Source organism: Paroedura picta, chromosome 9, assembly GCF_049243985.1.
Source record: "Paroedura picta isolate Pp20150507F chromosome 9, Ppicta_v3.0, whole genome shotgun sequence".
Taxonomy (NCBI): Eukaryota; Metazoa; Chordata; class Lepidosauria; order Squamata; family Gekkonidae; genus Paroedura; species Paroedura picta.
Window position 1 is genome coordinate 66,623,134 of NC_135377.1, and position 18,046 is coordinate 66,641,179.

Genomic DNA, 18,046 nt, shown 5'->3' on the forward strand with positions numbered 1-18,046 from the left:
GCAGGGGTTGGGTTGGCCAGCTGACCTCTTCCATGGCACCTCAAAAATATTTCAGGTGTATCTCCACAGTAAAAAAGTTGAAAAAAACTGCTCTAAGGGTTGCTTTGAAAGGGACGAAGAGTGTTTTAGCATGCAGAGCATTAATCCTTAACAAATAGGGAACAACTGGGGAATTCTATTAGCAGCTGTGCACACTTTGCAGTTGAAAAGAACCAATATTAAAATAGCATAGGGTTGCCAGAAGATTTTGGGAGTGGAGCCTGAGGAGGACAGGATTTGAGGAGGTAAGACACTTCATTGGGGTGTATTGTGGTAGAGGCCTATTCTGCACACAATAGATAATGCAGTTTCAATGCACTTTAGAAGTAGATTTTCCTGTTCCGCACAGGGCAATCCAGCTGCCAAAGCACATTGAAACTGCATTATCCTATGTGTGCAGAATGGGCCAGAGTCTACCTACTGAAGTGGCCTTTTTGATCTCTGTCACCTGGAGATCAGTAGTAATAACAGGAGATTTCCAGCCACACCCTGGAGGTTGGCAAGCCTAAAATATCTAGTGGTATATATGTTCGCTTCAAGAATTGGTAATTCTCGCCCACCATCACTCACAGACTTTGCTCTCACCCCATTCTTCCCTCCCTTGGCCAAACCACAGGGGACACAAATCAGGGGACACTGCCCTCTCTGCCCCCCTTGGTGCCAGGCAGTCTGGAGAATGTTTCAACTTCCTGTTTCAAGAAGCCAGGTCAAGATGTCTGAGGAATACATTTCTAGCCTGCTTTCTATAGGAGTCAACGGGACTCTGAATAAAGGAATTATTACAAATCCCTTGAATGGTAAAACAGCCAACATACCTCACAGTGTTCAATGTAAGGATGCAATCCCCCCCACCACCCCTAATCATCCCACAGGTATAAAATATTCATGCTGTGTCCTCCTTCTATGCCAGGGGCAGTCAAACTGCAGCCCTCCAGATGTCCATGGACTACAATTCCCAGGAGCATTCGCTGGCAGGGGCTCCTGGGAATTGTAGTCCATGGACATCTGGAGGGCCGCAGTTTGACTACCCCTGTTCTATGCCCTGAGACTTTTCTTTTGGCCAGACTGGCTACTGACTCCAGTTGGGGTCGTTTCTGTTGTTGTTTTTAACGTATCTGGCATGTTTTCTGAGCGCTCTGCAGCTACATGCTTGTTTTGGAGAACTTTTTTTAGCTTCTGGTGTGTTTGTGGGTTTATTAGCAAATGAGGGACAAGGGAGCGATGATGGCCACAGAAGTGGACCTCTGGCCTCTTTAAGTGATCCGATTCAACAATTTAAAAAACAAACTTTAGCCTAAGGAATCCCGGTGGCTGCTTTGCCAGTGAGAAGCCAGTTCTGTGACCCTTGAGGTCTCTCCCAGCTGTATAATTTCAACTTGAATCGATAAAAGGCAAAGTTAGCAACAATTTCCATTTTACCACCACAAATTAACAGTGCATATTTTAAAAGGAGGACACTGTGATGCGCTTTCAACTCACGGCATTACCTCCTTACGCTGTAGTATTATGATGACTTGAAGAAAAAGAGAAGACGGAAGAATCCTTCTGAAAGGTGAACCTCTATCTTATGCAGTTTCAATAGCAAAGAAAACCATTAAACGTCTTTTCACTTGGGGATATTATGTCGCTACAAGGAGCAGAATGCTGTCCTAGATCAATTCTAGAATATGGTAATAATGTCTGTGTGCGAACAGCCAGTGCCGCTGCTGCTTCAGCAGCAAAAAGAAGAAGAAGAAAAAAACCCTGCATTTATAACCAGTGACAACTAAAACCTATGAAGTTTTTAAAAGAATGTGATTGTTGTCAGAAGGAATTGGGCACAACAAAGCCGTGTTCAGTTCTGGTTCCACTCACAGCCATGGCTCAGGGGTTGTGCGAAAGCTGCTGCAAGGCTGGTGGGCACAGACCAGCAAGAAAGTGAATTTTGCATACTGTACGGATCATCGCTCAGTTCAGGGCAGTCAGATTGAATCTGCGATCAACCAATTGTGCTTCATGAAACCGTCAGCACACATTTGCGTCTGGCTGTTTTCTCCTGTCCCGCTGTAAACAAGCTGTGCTCTGAGCTGTCTCCCTACCCTTATCTGCTGGGCGAAGATCACACAGACAGACCTTATCAGCGAGCTGGGAGTTAAAGTTAAAGTTACCCCTTCCAGACAGCAGTCCCCATGCGGGCGGGAAGTGAAAAAGAAGAGCAGCTCTGGAATGACAGAGTTTTAGTTCCTTTTAGGAAATGCATACCTTAGATTTAGACACAGGCTGGCATGCCGTGTCTCTCTTGTGAAATTAAATTAGGTGTTCCTAAAATGAACAACGGTTCTGAGCATCGGCAGACTAGCTCCGCAGACTCGGCCATGGCTCTCTTTTCCCCTGCCTTTGGGATCGCCGTGCCTGAATATTGGCAAAAGTGAGGCAGTAGCTGGAAATATTGTCAATCTGGTAGGAATCCAGGAACCTAATAATGCCTGAAATACTCTAAGGAGTGTAATGACAGTAAACAGGAACAGGTATATTGGCTTCTGTTTTCATTCACTTCAGCTAAAGCATTAGCTGCTCAACATAAAACAGAGCCCGATTTTCAGCTCAACTCGTCGTGCCTCAAATGCCCAAAGTTTCACGCCGCTCTCTCTGTATATATTTATATATCCACATCCCTCCATTTGTATAATTTTGTATTTCTGCAGTATTAAATTCTCGCGATCAGCTGACATTTCAAGGCTTTTCTTTATGTGTGCAGCGGAGCCAGATCCTCCTTCAGCCGTGCCAGTCCCTGCCTCATTGCTCCGTCTAGTTAAGAAGCAACAACCAAAGTGAAACAGCCTGCAATTTGCACCTGTCTGCTTTAAGGGGGAGAAGACTCTTTATTGCTAATGAGAATGACATTTGGTGAAGGCAAAGGGAGTTGGTTTTATTTCCTTGTCTCCTTTTTTTTTTTTTTTTTGGTAGCTGGTTCCCTAGCATTTTCAGCAGTGAAAAATATCTATCTATCTATCTATCTATCTATCTATCTATCTATCTATCTATCTATCTATCTATCTATCTATCTATCTATCTATCTATCTATCTATCTATCTATCTATCTATCTATCTATCTATCATCTAATCTGAAGAGATCGGCAATATTTTAAATAAACACTGATGATCCCATTGGTATAATCAAGCGATATACACAATATATGACACATATGGCTCAATTAAAAGATTGTAAAGCCCGACATGGAGCATGTCGTGAAACAAAAAATCATTTAAAACAAAGAGGACTCGTAAAAGGCAGTATGTATGTCCTAAGTGAAATAATAAATAATAATATTTATTTATTATTTATTTATTTTCAAATGTATATGCCGGCCTTCTCTGAAGCCTTAGGGCAGCTCACAATATATCGCAAACAAAAATTTAAAATGATTGGATTTACATTAAAAACAATCAGGGGAACTCACTGACTTTTCTCCGGTAGGAGAGAGGGATAGATAAAGTGCATTGTTATCAAAATACTGGATGCCGTACAGATGTTTGTCATTTGTTTGTATAGGGAGGCCAGCTTATCAATGGTAGAATCGTAGAATCATAGAATCATAGAGTTGGAAGGGGCCATACAGGCCATCCAGTCCAACCCCCTGCTCAATGCAGGATCAGGCCAAAGCATCCTAAAGCAATGCCAAAAGGTATTCGTATTTGTAGGCCTCAACCACAGGCCTGATGGAACAGCACTGCCCTACAAGTCCTGCAGAACTGCTTAAGTCCTGTAGGGTCCTGATCTCACAATGTGTCCAAATTTCTTGTCTGTATAAACTTTGCACTGGGCAGACAGCTCTCCCTCCATAACCCATTTGGCTTGAGAAAAGGGCATGGATGGGAAGGTTAAATCTACACACACATACTGTGTTGAGGAGCAGAAATTGGATCTGCAGTACTTGAGAATGAGATTCACTGTTGCTGTGCACATCACCAGTTATGCCTGGGGATCCCCAACGCAGCTTGGGTTATGTGTAACATTTAGTTGAATTCTCATTCTAAAAGCCTTGAGTGCAGACAGTATAGCCAAGTTGGCTTTTTCAAAAGTGCAAGCGTTTGGGGAAACTCTCGGAAGAGTCAAAAGAATAAAATGGTCTCTTTTAAGATAAGAGACATTTTTAAACACTTCCAAAGATACTTCTGTGTTATTAAGATTTAGCCATCCATTAAGATAAGCCATGCATCTATTTATTCACAAATTTTAAAAGACAATAAAACCGAATCCTACTATGTCAACAACACAATTTTGACATAAACCACTCAAAAACAGTCTCAGTCTTACATTATGAGAGAAGGGTGAGCATTTTAAAACCCATTTTCTCAAGAATTTCGTTCTTTCTGCTTCATATTTTGGACAGTAAAAGTAAACATGGAATAATGAATCAAGTTCCAGCATTTAGAAGTCACAGTGGCGCTGGTTTGCGGGTATTTGAGAAAACGACCTTTCATCTGGGCTGGCTTCCAAAGAAACAGTAATTACCAACTTTCATTGTGAAAGCGTATAATTTTTAAAACTGGGTCCCCCCCCCCATAAAGAAATAGGGGACTGAAAATACAGCATAGATCACTATAACATTAAATGATTCTTGCCCTGTTCTTTTAACTTTTTAAAAACAGAAGGCTGGTATTTGCTTTTTAAAACAAGTTCTATAACTTTAAAGGCATTGCTGGTACAAAAGGAAAAAAAAGGGGGGTGTAATCACCATGACGTAACGAACCTAAAAAATGCAATATAAAGCAAAACACTAACATAATATTTTCCTTCAAGAAATTGCTTTTGCGCAGTAAACAACATGACAATAGGTTAAATGACGTTGAGACGGTCACAAATTGGGGGCCTCCGCAGTCATTAATGGAGTTTAATATGGTTGTTGGCACACTTCTCCCATGACAGATAATGTTCCCACATGACACTGATAGGACCTTTCAGCACAGCTTTAGGAGATCGACTAGGCACCGCCGAGGTTGGTTAGGTCAAAGAGTTGAACCATGTGTAATTCGTAACAGAGGAGGTCCCACGGTCACCCCACAAAAACAATTACGCTCCTTATTTCACTCCATCCCTTGCCCGAAATTCACAAGCCTCACAGTTTCAGTGCAGTCAATCTCGTCCTGCCCCTGGGCTACAAAACCACATGAAAATATGCGGTGCTGTGTTTATAAATCTAATCAAAAATAGAAACAGTAGACGGGCACAATGAGGTTCTCCTAGAGATCCCTGGGAATACTCTAAATTCTTGAAGGCACTTTTGTTTAACTTCTGTAGCCCCCCTCCCCCCTCCCCTCTCTTACTTGTACATTGTCTACAACTCTCGTTAATCATCCCCTCCACTTGTCAGTAACAGAAAAGGGAAACTGCCTGTCTGCTCGCTTCCTTTCTGTCATTTTTACAAATAATATTGCGAAAGAGAAAATAAAATAGAGTAGCAGGGTTTTTAAATACCCTGCAAAGGAAATCACTTACCTCCTTATCCATGCCTGCCTGCAAGAGAACATAAAAAGAAAAGATCAGATAAATGAGTGTTTTGTTTGGGCATATTTGATTTCATCCTTAATGTAAGAATCTGTTTAAAAAGTCTGTTTCAGGAAGGTATTGTTCAGGTGAGTAGCGGCTGAATGGGAGGAGTAGACCTTTTCCTTTGGTGGGTCTCAAGTGTGTCGGTGTTGCTTCTTTTCTTCGGGTGTTGAGGGGCGTGGGGAGATTAGGGGAGAAATAGTTAACACAAAAAGAAAGGTGGCCATATAGGAAATGGCAAAAAATGTGTGGCAAGGTAAAAAAAGAGGGAGACCTAAGGGTCTCAATATGAATCCAGAGAAACACAGAAATGATAATTGTCGATCTTTATCTGAAAGAATAGCAAAACTAGATTTTTGGGGAGAATATTAATGGCATATTCTAGAAGTTGCAAAAACATTGATACAAACTCAAAATCTCTCTTTACTACTGATACTTATGTTCTCTTGACAGTATTGCTTGAAATCGTTATATACCAATTTACAATTGTGTTTGACCCTTGTATTTTAGAGATAATTTTGTTTTTGAGAATGTATGAAAATTTTTGAAACCTCTGGAATATGCAAGGAATAGATTTATTATTTTAGATAAATATTGACAGTTATAATTTCTGTGCTTGGGGGAAGAGACCCTTAGGTACACTGTGGGACTTAGATATCCTCCTTTTTTACCTTGTTTCCAGGCATCATATGTGACACCACTGGAGAAGGAGAACTCACTGGCATGAAAATAAGTAACCAGAGGAAGCACATGTTCAGCATAACAACTACACAACTAGCTCCATACATCTGGGGCGGAAGGTTGGGGGACATAATTTGTGGTCCTTAAATAAACTACACAATATCAGAAAGCCCTCCTTCCTTCACCTCCCTATCCATTCTGAAATCTGAACACAAGATCAGTGCCAGAATTATCAGGGCACTCTAAGAGGATTTTTTAGGCTAAAACCTTTGAGAACTACTGTTTTAAATGCTTTATATTTACTTTGTATCTATGTTTTTATTGATCTGAGCCACCCTGGGCCTATCTCAGGGAGGGGTAGCCAAAGAAAGAAAGAAAGAAAGAAAGAAAGAAAGAAAGAAAGAAAGAAAGAAAGAAAGAAAGAAAGAAAGAAAGAAAGAAAGAAAGAAAGAAAGAAAGAAAGAAAGAAAGAAAGAAAGAAAGAGAGAAAGAAATTTTAAACTGGTCTCCAGGCTCCTGCTGCTGTTGGCCACCACAGCCTCTAGGATTCTAAACCTAATGTGTAACCAAACACAGAAGGTTCAATAAAAAAAACCACGGGAGTAAAGAAAACAGACTGTTGCACAACGGCATGTGCTGGAGCATGTGCAATGCTTTCCTAGGTCACCCTACAGAACTTTCTCACGCTTGCTCAAGATGTTGTGTATACAGAAGGGTGATTTTAGATTTAGTTTCACTTGTCTCATGCAACACTCTAGGGAAACTCTGGATCCATTCCGATGGCAAAAAAATTGCCCCAGGTCTTCATTACAATGTACAGTGCTACAGTTACTGGAGAGAACAGCAGAATGAATTCTCTTAATGAAAGCCAGCTTGGTGTCATGGTTAAGAGCGGCAGCCTCTAATCTGGAGAACTGGATTGAATCCCCTATTCTTCCACATGCAGCCAATTGGGTGACCTTGGACCAGTCACTGTTCCTCTCAGAGCTCTCTCAGCCTCACAGGGTGTCTGTCGTGGGGAGAGGAAGGGAAGGTGATTGTAAAACACTTTGAGACTCCTTTGGGTAGTGAAAAGCATTGTACAAAAAACCCAGCTCTTCTTCTTCATCTAGGAAGAGGTGTTTTACTAGCTCTCGATAAGTGACTCATTTCATAAACCTCTCTCTCCAGAGGATGAGTTATTGACCTGGAAATACTTCAAGTCATTCTTTATCAATCAGTTTGGAAACAGCTGTGCAAGATGATCTGAGTGTGCAGAGTCCCTAGTTACCACCTAGCCCAGGAATGTTGCTGTCATCAATCCTCCATTTTTGTAGCTCTCTCTCTTTCCTTCTCCATCTTGATGACAGACCCCAGCTTCTCTCTGACAGGGACCAAAGGCCATCCACAATACAAATCCGAGAACCAAAAAGACCAGGCAGGCAGGAGTAAGTATAATCTGGCATAAACTCATCATGTTTACCAGAGCCACAGCAGCAGCCTAAGTGAAAAAACAGCCTCCCCTTTTTATCTTGCCCATTGACCATTAAGTTTGGGCTCCCCACTAAAATTCCTGAGAAACATACTTCTGGACCAATTTGCTGCCTCATTGTTCCTTTACAGGCCTTTACAGGCATTTTACAAGGGAACCCTAGTTGATCGACCTGCTCATCAGGCCACGCTCATTAAACTGAGAGCCAGCTTGGTGTAGTGCTTAAGAGCCTCTTGGTGTAGCCTCTAATCTGGAGAACTGAGTTTGATTTCCCACTTCTCTTCCACATACGGCCAGCTGGGGGACCTTGGGCCAGTTTACTCCTCCTCCACATGCTGCCAGCTGGATAACTCTGGGCCAGTCATAGTTCTGTTAGAACTCTCTCAACTTCACTTGCCTCACAGAGTGTCTGTTGTAAGGACAAGAAGGGAAGACAATTGTAAGCATTATTCAGAACACATGAGGCCAGTCATGGTTCTCTCAGAACTCTCTCCACCCCACCTATCTCACAGGGTGTCTGTTGTAGAGAGAGATGGGGTAGGTGTTTCTAAGCCACTTTGAGACTCCAACAGGTAGTTAAAAAGCGAGATACAAAAAACAGCTCTTCTCCTCCCCCTCTATATTAATAGATGCCCCCAGATCATTTAACAACATGGTTCCCAAAGTGGATGGTACCACCTCCATAAGGGCACTAAGAGGCAAGGGGGCAGCTGGAGGTCACCAACAGTGTTCTTTGCTTATTCACAGTGGACAGGGCAGTCCATGTTTCTGCCTCTGCATGATGCTGAAATATGAAACTATCGGAATTTGTAGTCAATATGTCAGCAGAGCTCTAGACAAATATGCCACATTGTGAGACACTCATCACAGCATGTGTTTTTTGACTCATATTTCAAGGTTTTGCTATTAGATCCTTACCATGATCATATTGAGCAATGTATTTATTTTCCTGTGTTCTCAGTCATTATGTAGTGTGCTTTTTAGCTGTTTTTTTTTGTTGCAGCCAATCCAATATTATTATTTCTAAATGATATAAAGATTAAAAATTTCTCACTTGTTTGTAAAGGAGGAAAAGTGTTTCTTAAGGAAATAATTAGGGCGTAAAAGGAAAAAATAGGGCGTAGAAGGTGATGGAAGGGGAAATCAAAGGTATAAATAATAAAAAATTCATTAATAAGAGAAAAAATCATGGTAAATTAATATAAATAATGGGGAGAAAAATTCAACAAAAAATAAAATTATTAGACGAACTTTTGTTAAAAATATAACAGATTATCATTATTCAGAATTATAGTAAAAAGAAATGAAAAGGAACAAAAGTATTAAGAGGCAAAATTAAAATAATCTTTATTCCTTTAAGTTCAAGCCATTACCTTAATGAGGGCAGGAGTGTCTTCCCTTTTACTTCCCCGAAAGCAACAGTATTAATTCATAGTACAATACTTTTTGTTTTAATTGTCTATAATGCATGGGTGCATTGGTATCAATGGATCAAATCCATCAAATGTCATGAATAAATTGAACTAAAAAGTTTAATTGGATTTTGAATAAATGTACTCTTAATTGTTATGAATGTTACTGTTATTGTCTTCCTTGTTGGGTTGTGCAAACTGCTCTTTTCAATAATGTATTATAGGGTAAAGTAGGGGGCATTGAGACTGAGTTTACAGAAGCAAGCGGGTTGTGGCCTGGAAAGATTTGAGAACCACTGATTTAACATATTGATATACTTTTTCAAGTTAGAAACTCATATGCCGTCATTTCTCCTCAATAATCATTGATAACTTTCCTGCTGAGCTTCTCATATCACACTAATAAAGTTTTTACTTCCTTAAGGGTGTGTGTGTGAGAGAGGGGGGGGAACAGCCTTGTATCCTGTTTCTTAGCTCTCTAGGATAACAGGCGAGCAAGTTTGTGAAACAGGATTCTGCACTAGATGGACCTTAAAGATATTCTTCCCCCATTGAATTAAGTTGGCATTGTCCAGAGATTGTTCCTAAAGATAGCAATCCTAACTGCTCCAAAGGTTATAATAATTGCTGTAAGCGTAACATCTTGAGAGCTGTGTTTTGTGTTTCCATACAGCGTGGCCTTAAATGTGGAGGAAGCCTGTACATTCCTATGAACATTGTCATGCAGTCATGTCACAAACTGCATAAAGTATTTTTGGCCTTCAGACTTTCTTCATAGCTTCACACATTCATCTGCATACAAAAATATAGGGCAGAGAAACTAGTATGTGTGCTGATTCAACTCTAACCTCATTGTTTCAGTTTGCAGCAGTGCTACACCCGTGCTGATGCTTTCATCTTACAAAGCTGTTGAAATAACTGACAGTATGGAGAGGAACAAATAGCTAGTAGATTGCCCCTATACTTATGACTAGTATTGTCAGGCTACAGCAATTAAATCCAGGCAGCGTACAGCGAGTAACCAATGAGAATCTATGGAAATCCATGTAAATGTTGCATTATCATCATCCAGAGTTATGTGGTTCACCGATGCAGATTCCACAGGGCAGAAAAGGCGGAGAGGGTGGTCATATGGAAGGAGGGCAAATCCCCGCTTCCACATGATGCAGCTTCTGGGCAAGTCCCCTCCTAGGCCTGCCATGGATCAGGCCTCAAATTGCCCTGGGCTAAGGGTATATAGCTTCTTCCGAGTTCCCTTAGCTGCTGCGGGGGCCAACAGGGCCTGTCCCTCAAGGCAGGGAAGAGCCGGGCTTTCCAGGCCTAGCTCCTCCCTGCCCTCCAGTGGCCCAGAGGGGGCAAGGAATGCCTCAGTCGGTTTCACAGAGCTTTGTCATGCCACGGGTCAGGGTGGACAATTCCTTTTTATTTTGCAGGAAGGCAAAATAAAAAGGCCCCCACACCTCAATACATCCACATCCCACATGGCAATACTACTCGGCTGCTGCTTTGTTTCCTGGGAGGGACACATTTCAGCAGTACACCAGGTGTCCCACTGAAATGTGTCCCCCACAAGAACACATTTTGGTGCCAGTGCGGATCCAGTGCTGCAATGTGTCCCCCGTGGGAGCACATTAAACTGCAGAACTTTATGTTCCGTAGCACCGCACTGCTGGCGGTCCAGCATGGAATGGGCCAGAGATTCTTTTAGGGTTACCAACCTCAAAGTGGTGGTTCAAGATCACCTGGGATTACAACTGATATCTAGGGGTCATAGATCAATTCACCTGAAGAAAATGGCAGCCTTGCTCTATGGCAAGGATGGCCAAACGGTGGCTTTCAAGATGCCCATGGGCTACAAATCCCACAAGACCCTGCCAGAGCCTCAGTTTGACCATCCCTGATCTATGGAATTATACCCCAATGAAGTCCCTGCCCTCTGCAAACCCTGTCCCCTTCAGGTAACCTGGAGCTGGCAATCCTAGACTCTCCCTAATTTGGAGGGGGGAAAGGTGTTTGTCCTATTTCACTCCCAAGAAAAGATAGTTTGTTAGAAAATTTCAAGAAAGTGCTAGGTCAATAACTGCGAAAAAGGAGAGTTGCCATTCAAAGCATATGTATAAGCTCTACTGGACTATAGATGCTACCAAATTGTTTGACTACTCTGGTTCAGTTAAAAAACTGGAATAGCTTTTATGAATTCTCTACCCTCTGGATTACACCTGTCTTTGTCTGGAGGAAAACAGGAAAAATCAATAGTAAGTTCAGTTAAAACAAGTTTCTGTATAAAAATGACATCAAATTCCATAAATTCTGAAAAAAAATACATAAAGTGGGACACCAAGCAAGGAAAAGAGGTAGGACAAAAATACCTGTAATAAACATGTATGAAAAAGACACATTTATGTGCTGGAATTATACCTCGGCCTTTCCCCCCAGCAAGCAGGTGGTGTATGCAGGATGTCCAAAGAATACACACAGAGAGACTGGTGCTAGGTGCTCTACTTTTAGGGGGAAGTTGTATCCTTGGGCTAAGGTTGAAGTGATAGCCCCTAAAACAATGTGCTTGATATGTTTTATTGTGTATGATAAAGAAACTAAGAGTCATGTGATGGGTTTGTCCACAGTGAGAACAATACCCAGGGTGGGACCCCAGGGGTTTCCCAGTAAACAAACAATAACCACAATTGCTCTACTTGGGTAACACAGAAGATGTTAAGGTGTCTTAATGACTCCTATATTGTGGGATGGGAAATTGCTAAGTGGGGCAGGATGTTAGTAATCACTAATTGATTTATATGACCATGAGGGGAAGGAGAAATTGGGAGCTTGATGAGATTAGTAACACCTTTCCTGGAGAGTTTATTGTCCCAAAGATTTGCATCCCTGTTCTGAGTGGGAAGCTCATCAGTGCATCAGCCTCTGCTATCTCACTAATCTAATCTAAAGAATCCTGGAGACTTGACGTGTGCCTGGCTCCCAGGCCTGATGTTCAGGAGCAGACCATTTCCCTACACATTGCAGATGCATTTGCCATCTAATCCAAAGTCAATGACAAATAGTGCATTCCCAATTAATATTTTGGATGTTATAGAGGGATGTTTATGTTTCTGCTGCCTATAAACCACATTTGTGCCCAATTTGAACCCAGTAGAAGATCTCAGACTATCTGCTATACTGTACACTTTATGATTCTATGCAACCTAGTTTGAATCAGATACTGTTTTGTATTTCAGGTTTGAATGAGGCCCAAATTAAGTTTCATTTGGCAAATGTATTCTCAACAGTTACAGTGGAGATAGCCACATTTACACTATTATCCACGTCCATCAGGAAAAGATTGGTCTCTGATGCAACCCAGAATCAATGGTGTTTATTGTACAACTGTACAACTGCATGATATTTTTTTTTGATTTTGTAAAAAAGATCTTTTAATATTAAGCATTAATATTTTTAGACTGAATTTATTTTAATCATTGTTTGTTCACACACTTGTTTTAATTGTTCTATTCTTGCTGTCATGGTTGTCATGACATAAGGCTGCAACAATAAACTTATTTAATATTGTTCACGTTTGCCTGTAAACTACCCCTCAAACTGAGGGGGGTGGGGTCTGACTATTAACAAAAAAGGATATGGGCAATTGAATCCACTTGATCCTTGTACAAAAGCATTTCTCACATTGAGTTGTACATGGATCTAGGACATGGACTGTATGTCTGTTATGATTCTTTTAATCAGTTAAAATTATAATTAAAAGCAAGTTTGTACAGATACTTTGGCTTGGGTGAGATACCTTATTTCTTCATGTGATCTACTTCATTCATTGTGGGGATTTTTAGCTACGGCAGAACACTTGCCTCTGGCACATCCACTTATACAAGACAAATTTTCTTCAGGAAGTTTAGATGTGCCTAGCATAAGAGGAACTCACATTGTTTTAGTTGCTCATTTCTACAATAGGTAAAGAGGAACACAAGTGGAGATATGGTATAGGACCTTTTCGGTTGTGGCACAAAACTCAAACTCCCTGCCCTGGGAGATTAAGCTGTTCCCTTCTGTTGCCACCTTCCTAGTGCAAGTAAAGACTTAGGTCCGTCAGTGATCCCTCATTCCTGTTCTGTGTTTTAATTGTTCTTGTTATGTTTGTGTAAGTGCATTTCAGCTTTGGTTTTGATTGTTTTCATGATGGAGGCTTGTTTGTAATGGTTTTTAAAGACACATTTAGATTGTGCATGTTTCTAATCTGAATGTTCGCAGCTTTGATGACTCTGTTGAGGGCAGAAAGGCATGGTATAAATTTGGTAAATAATTAATAAATTATTGCCCATTTGAAAGGTCTAAGGTTTTTTTTCTTTCATGCCCACAGATTCTTCTAACAGCCGGTGAGAAATGGTAATTGGCCTAAAGTGACCAGTGATTCCACTGTAAGCATAAAGTTTTAACTCTATGTTGAAGGATATCGGGAGGAAACAGTATAGTGGCCAGGTTTGAAAATGATATCATATTATTCAGAATGGTGCAAACCAAAGTCTTGATGGATATCAAGTGGTGGTATCCATGGCATGGATCTCCAATATCCAGAAAAGTTAGCTCAGTGCTTAATTAAGCTAGTGTGTGCAGCATGGTGTTGTTGGCCCCTGAGTGCATGTAGGTCAAAAAGAGACAAAGAAAGCAATTCATCAGAGAATTCCATTCTAAACAGGAAAGGTAAGAAGATGGTTCCTGATCCAATTAGTTAGTTGGATAGGGAGAGACTGCAGGAACCATCTCTCCACCCACCATTCTGCAGGTGGGCAAGATGGACAGAAGGGAGATTATTTGAAGAAGAAGCAGGAAACAGGAAGTTGTCCCTAAGAGAGTCAGTCTAACCTTAAAGAGACAGCTTCAGAGATCAGAAAGGTGGGTGGACGCTGTTCCTATCTATCTCACTGAGTCTGTGGTAAGGAATCTTCTGCTGCAGGCTGAGACAAGAGACATCATACAGGGCACAACTTCTGACAAGCGTGTAGAGCTCTGAGAGAATCTCTCCAGATTGAGTGCGTAGGCAATAATGTGGCCAGCAATTTTTAATATAGGTAAGGGAAGTTGATTCATACGGGATAAAAAAATCCTAACTTTAAATATATATCTTACGTAATTTTATTACAGTCATAGATAGATCAGCAGTAAGCTTTAAACATGTGATGGTGAGGTCTGACCTGGCAGTAACTGACAGGTAAAGAGATTTTGAGGTTGCAGTAGTGGGTCGATTGACGAAAATGTCATTTCAGCACACATTCTCAAGGGAAAGGCAAACTCCATGCTGAAGATTATCCAGAAAGAGGTTTAAAATAAACTCTGCAACAGTGCAATGCCTTTGCATAGATCTATGGTACAGTTTCATTTGGACTACACATACAACTGTGTGCCATATCTCAAAAAAAAAAGGTATTGCAGAGGAAGAAATGGTTAAGCATGGATATGATAGAGGTTAAAATAAATTATACATGCAAACAGAAAACGCAGAGAAAGATCTTCCTTTGGTGTGATACTAAAATCAAGGGGCACTCAAGGAAGTTGTATGCAACCGGTTCGGTTCAGTTTCAAGGCAGTACTTCTTCACTGAGCAATGCATTCCATTGTGAAATGCCCTGCCAGAGGACACAGCAATGACCATGAGCGTAGATGGCTTTAAAAGATGATTGGTGAAGAATAGGTTCATCAATGTCTACTAGCTGTGATGACTAAAGGGTCCACATCCACAGTAGACTTCTGAATATGGTTGCTAGGAAACGACATCAAGGGACAGCCTGGCTTTTATGTTTGTTAACCTGCAGGGAAACTAGTTGGCAAAAGTGACCCAAGGTTATAACCCTTAGGTTATAACACTTACTGGCATATATTATTTTATGCCACAAGATTACAAAGCATGCAAGAAAAGCCCTGCCCTGTCTTCTAATTAACACCACAACAAACTAATTATGTCTCAAGCTCTCAGTGTCATTAAAAGTTTCATTGTGGCGTGCCTATTTTTTTTTTTAACATATTCAACATAAAACAAATCTATTATTTGCTACAGAGATTATTGATAAAGCCCGGCATCTACTTTCTGGCTTGACTAAATTCTGGGAAACCCCCTGAATCATGGGACTGCCTTTATTTGAGCAAATAAATATACTGATAATGAAGTGGGGGAGGAAATACCCCACCGTAAGAAGTTTTAATCCTGGATCTTCATCAGTGGCCTGCTCTATGTGCCTCCTTCCCTAAATGCAGCTACTGTTGGTAATACATCAAGGAAGTCTGTCTGAAAGCAACGAGACAGAAATCATGCCATATGAGCAGTCCCAGAAGGAATACCTCAAGTAGTTCATAACATACTCCCCTTGCCTCTGGCACTGGCTCCTGGATTAGTGTCATATATGTGTCAGTATGAAACAACATAGACTATTTGTTTATACATTCTCATTACTCCCAGTTATTTTACTGTATATCCTAGCTGACATTGACTGTGTATATCAATACGCTCATTGCAGTGCGTTTGCATTTGGCTTCTGCATGCTGAGACGCCACAAAGGCACGGGAAGGGAAAAGAAGGACCAGGGTTCCGTAGCTATCACTGGGAGGCTGCGAGGCTCCAAGGAAGTTGGGTCAGCCACGTCTACAACATCTACAGGCTGGTGTGGCTACCTTGCGTGGTCCTCATTAGAGCTGTGAAAGACATCTGGCAAGTTTGTGCCACCGTATTATTTGCTGCATAAATTGAGGTTGGTTTTTTTTCAGGTTGCATTGTAACATTTAATTAATTGAGAGGCCTGAATACGTATAACTCAGCCTTTTTCAAATTTTTGACCATGGAGGAACCCCTGGAATATTTTTCAGACTTTGTGGTGATATGCCCCTTCGGAGAAGTAGGCATAGAAGAAGGTCCAGGAGTCAATCAGCAATCAATCATTTACCATGTCCACTGTGGAGAAAGAGACCAGCAGCAGAGAAAGTGACCTCCAATGATGTCTACTGATGCCAATGGCCATACAAACATCTGGGAAAGGCCTTGGAACCCCCAGGGAGCTCTTGTCTATACCCAGGGTTCCCCAGATCCCTGGTTTGGAATCCATGATTATAGATGAAACGTCCTATACTGCAGTTATTTTCATTCGTTCTCACGGGAAGGAAGCATAAAACAACACAGCCATCTGGGGTAGAAATAAAGTCAGCCCTGCAGCTTCTGTGGGCATCCATGGTTTCCTTCTGTCTGCTTAAAAAGAAATGTAGGCAGTGTTTAGTAGTAGGGAATACTGATACCTAACACTAATACACTATGCTTCGAGATATTCAATACTGTAACCCAACCCAGCCCAGGAAATGTACTCTCTCAGAAATCCAGCCTAATCAGCTAGCCATAGAGCGGTAGGAATGTCTTCGTAATACTGCACTGAACTACAGTTTCCAAGGAGCCACACTGTATCCGAGGTCTCCCCTACCCAGCAGTGCAGTGCAGAATCAGCGATAACAAATTTGGCCCTGACTTAATGCACCACAAATTTGGCCCTGACTTAATGCACCATATGCCTGGTGGAAGAGCTCTGTCTTGCAGGCCCTGCAGAAAGCTGTTAACTCCGACAGGGCCCTTAGCTCTTCCGGGAGCTCATTCCATCAGGTTGGAGCCAGGGCCGAAAAAGTCCTGGCCCAGGTCGAGGCCAGGCAAACATCCCGAGGGCCTGGAACCACCAGTAGGTTTGCACCTGCAGAGCAATTCTATTCCTGATGAAATTCTTCTCTTAACTCAGCCTCTCAATTTTTTTTTACCATTGAGAAAGCCCTGAAACATTCTTCAGGCTTCAAGAAATCCCAGAAGTGGTGCGATTGTGCAGAATATGGTTGGGAAACATAGCTGTATACGTGCCCACCTGGGGTTCTTCCCCTTCCCACCTCCTCCAGGCCCATCACTGGCCATTTTGGGAGGGGAGGCAGGTCAACATCACCATATATGGTCATATCACTCAATAAATCTTATAACAATTTTTTTTTAATACATAAAAAATTAACTAACTCCCACCCATTCGGGAAACCCTTCCAGGGCCATTGAGAAACCCCAGGGTTTCACGAAACCCTGGCTGAGAAAGCCTATCTTAACTGCTTCCTGTTTGAACTTTTGCATGGGCACTGATCATTCCATTGCCTTGTTTCCTTCTGTCGGAGTTTCCTCCTTGAACTGCCCTCTGTCCCTTTGCACAGCAAGTCATCACAGTTCATTCAGGAGACGGTGCAGATTAATGCCCACTTGCACAAGCAGCGAAGTCGGCGCTCTGTGCCCTTCCGAGCAGCCGCTGCCTTGTTCTTCCGCCGCTCCGCTAATCCGCCAGCGCTCAGCCACGGCCCAGAGTGCCACTTAAGCCAGTCTCTTCATGCGCTGCTACACGGCTTTCTTCGCTTGTAAGTGGGTGTCATTCAACTGTACAAGATGAGCTTTGTGCTGGGAGCTCAAGAATCACAGAACTTCATGATTGCGTTCATCAAACCAATCCCTGTGTTTACAGTGAGCAGCCCTGATTGTTTCCATCACTCTTTGACACACACAATCCTCAAAGATCTGTCTTTCCCGTCTCAACATCCTGTTGTTCCTGTGGCATAATTTCACTGAATCAATTTTTTTCCCCTTTAAAAGCCAGGGGAAGTTTCCAAACGATCTGCCTGCCATTTATTAGCTGCAGAAGTTAATTCTCTACTGAGAATTACATTAACTTGTTTTTTAAAACACATAATATGGTTTATAGCTCCAGAATCATAGGCCAGTTCTGGTCACTCTTTGAAAACCTCCCGGATACAACCAAAAAGAATCAAGTGGATCAGACTGATCAGTTACATAAGCATAAAAAGAAAGTTACCATCAAGAGAAATATCAGGTGTCTATGGCCCTATGCGTGTATAAGG

General features: G+C 41.7%; 1 protein-coding gene across 6 annotated transcripts in view; it reads right to left on the reverse strand.

Moving 5' to 3' along the window:
• LOC143845107 (uncharacterized) overlaps positions 1 to 18,046 on the reverse strand; it is a 246,604-nt gene that overhangs the window by 170,096 nt on the left and 58,462 nt on the right. For 5 of the 6 annotated variants that reach the window (XM_077353167.1, XM_077353166.1, XM_077353169.1 and 2 more), the window contains one exon: positions 5,519 to 5,536. The exons of the other annotated variant lie outside the window; for it this stretch is intronic. In XM_077353167.1, the coding sequence (XP_077209282.1) occupies positions 5,519 to 5,530 (12 nt within the window). In that variant the 5' untranslated portion in view covers positions 5,531 to 5,536. The remainder of the gene's footprint in view (positions 1 to 5,518; positions 5,537 to 18,046) is intronic. 6 annotated transcript variants of the gene reach the window in all.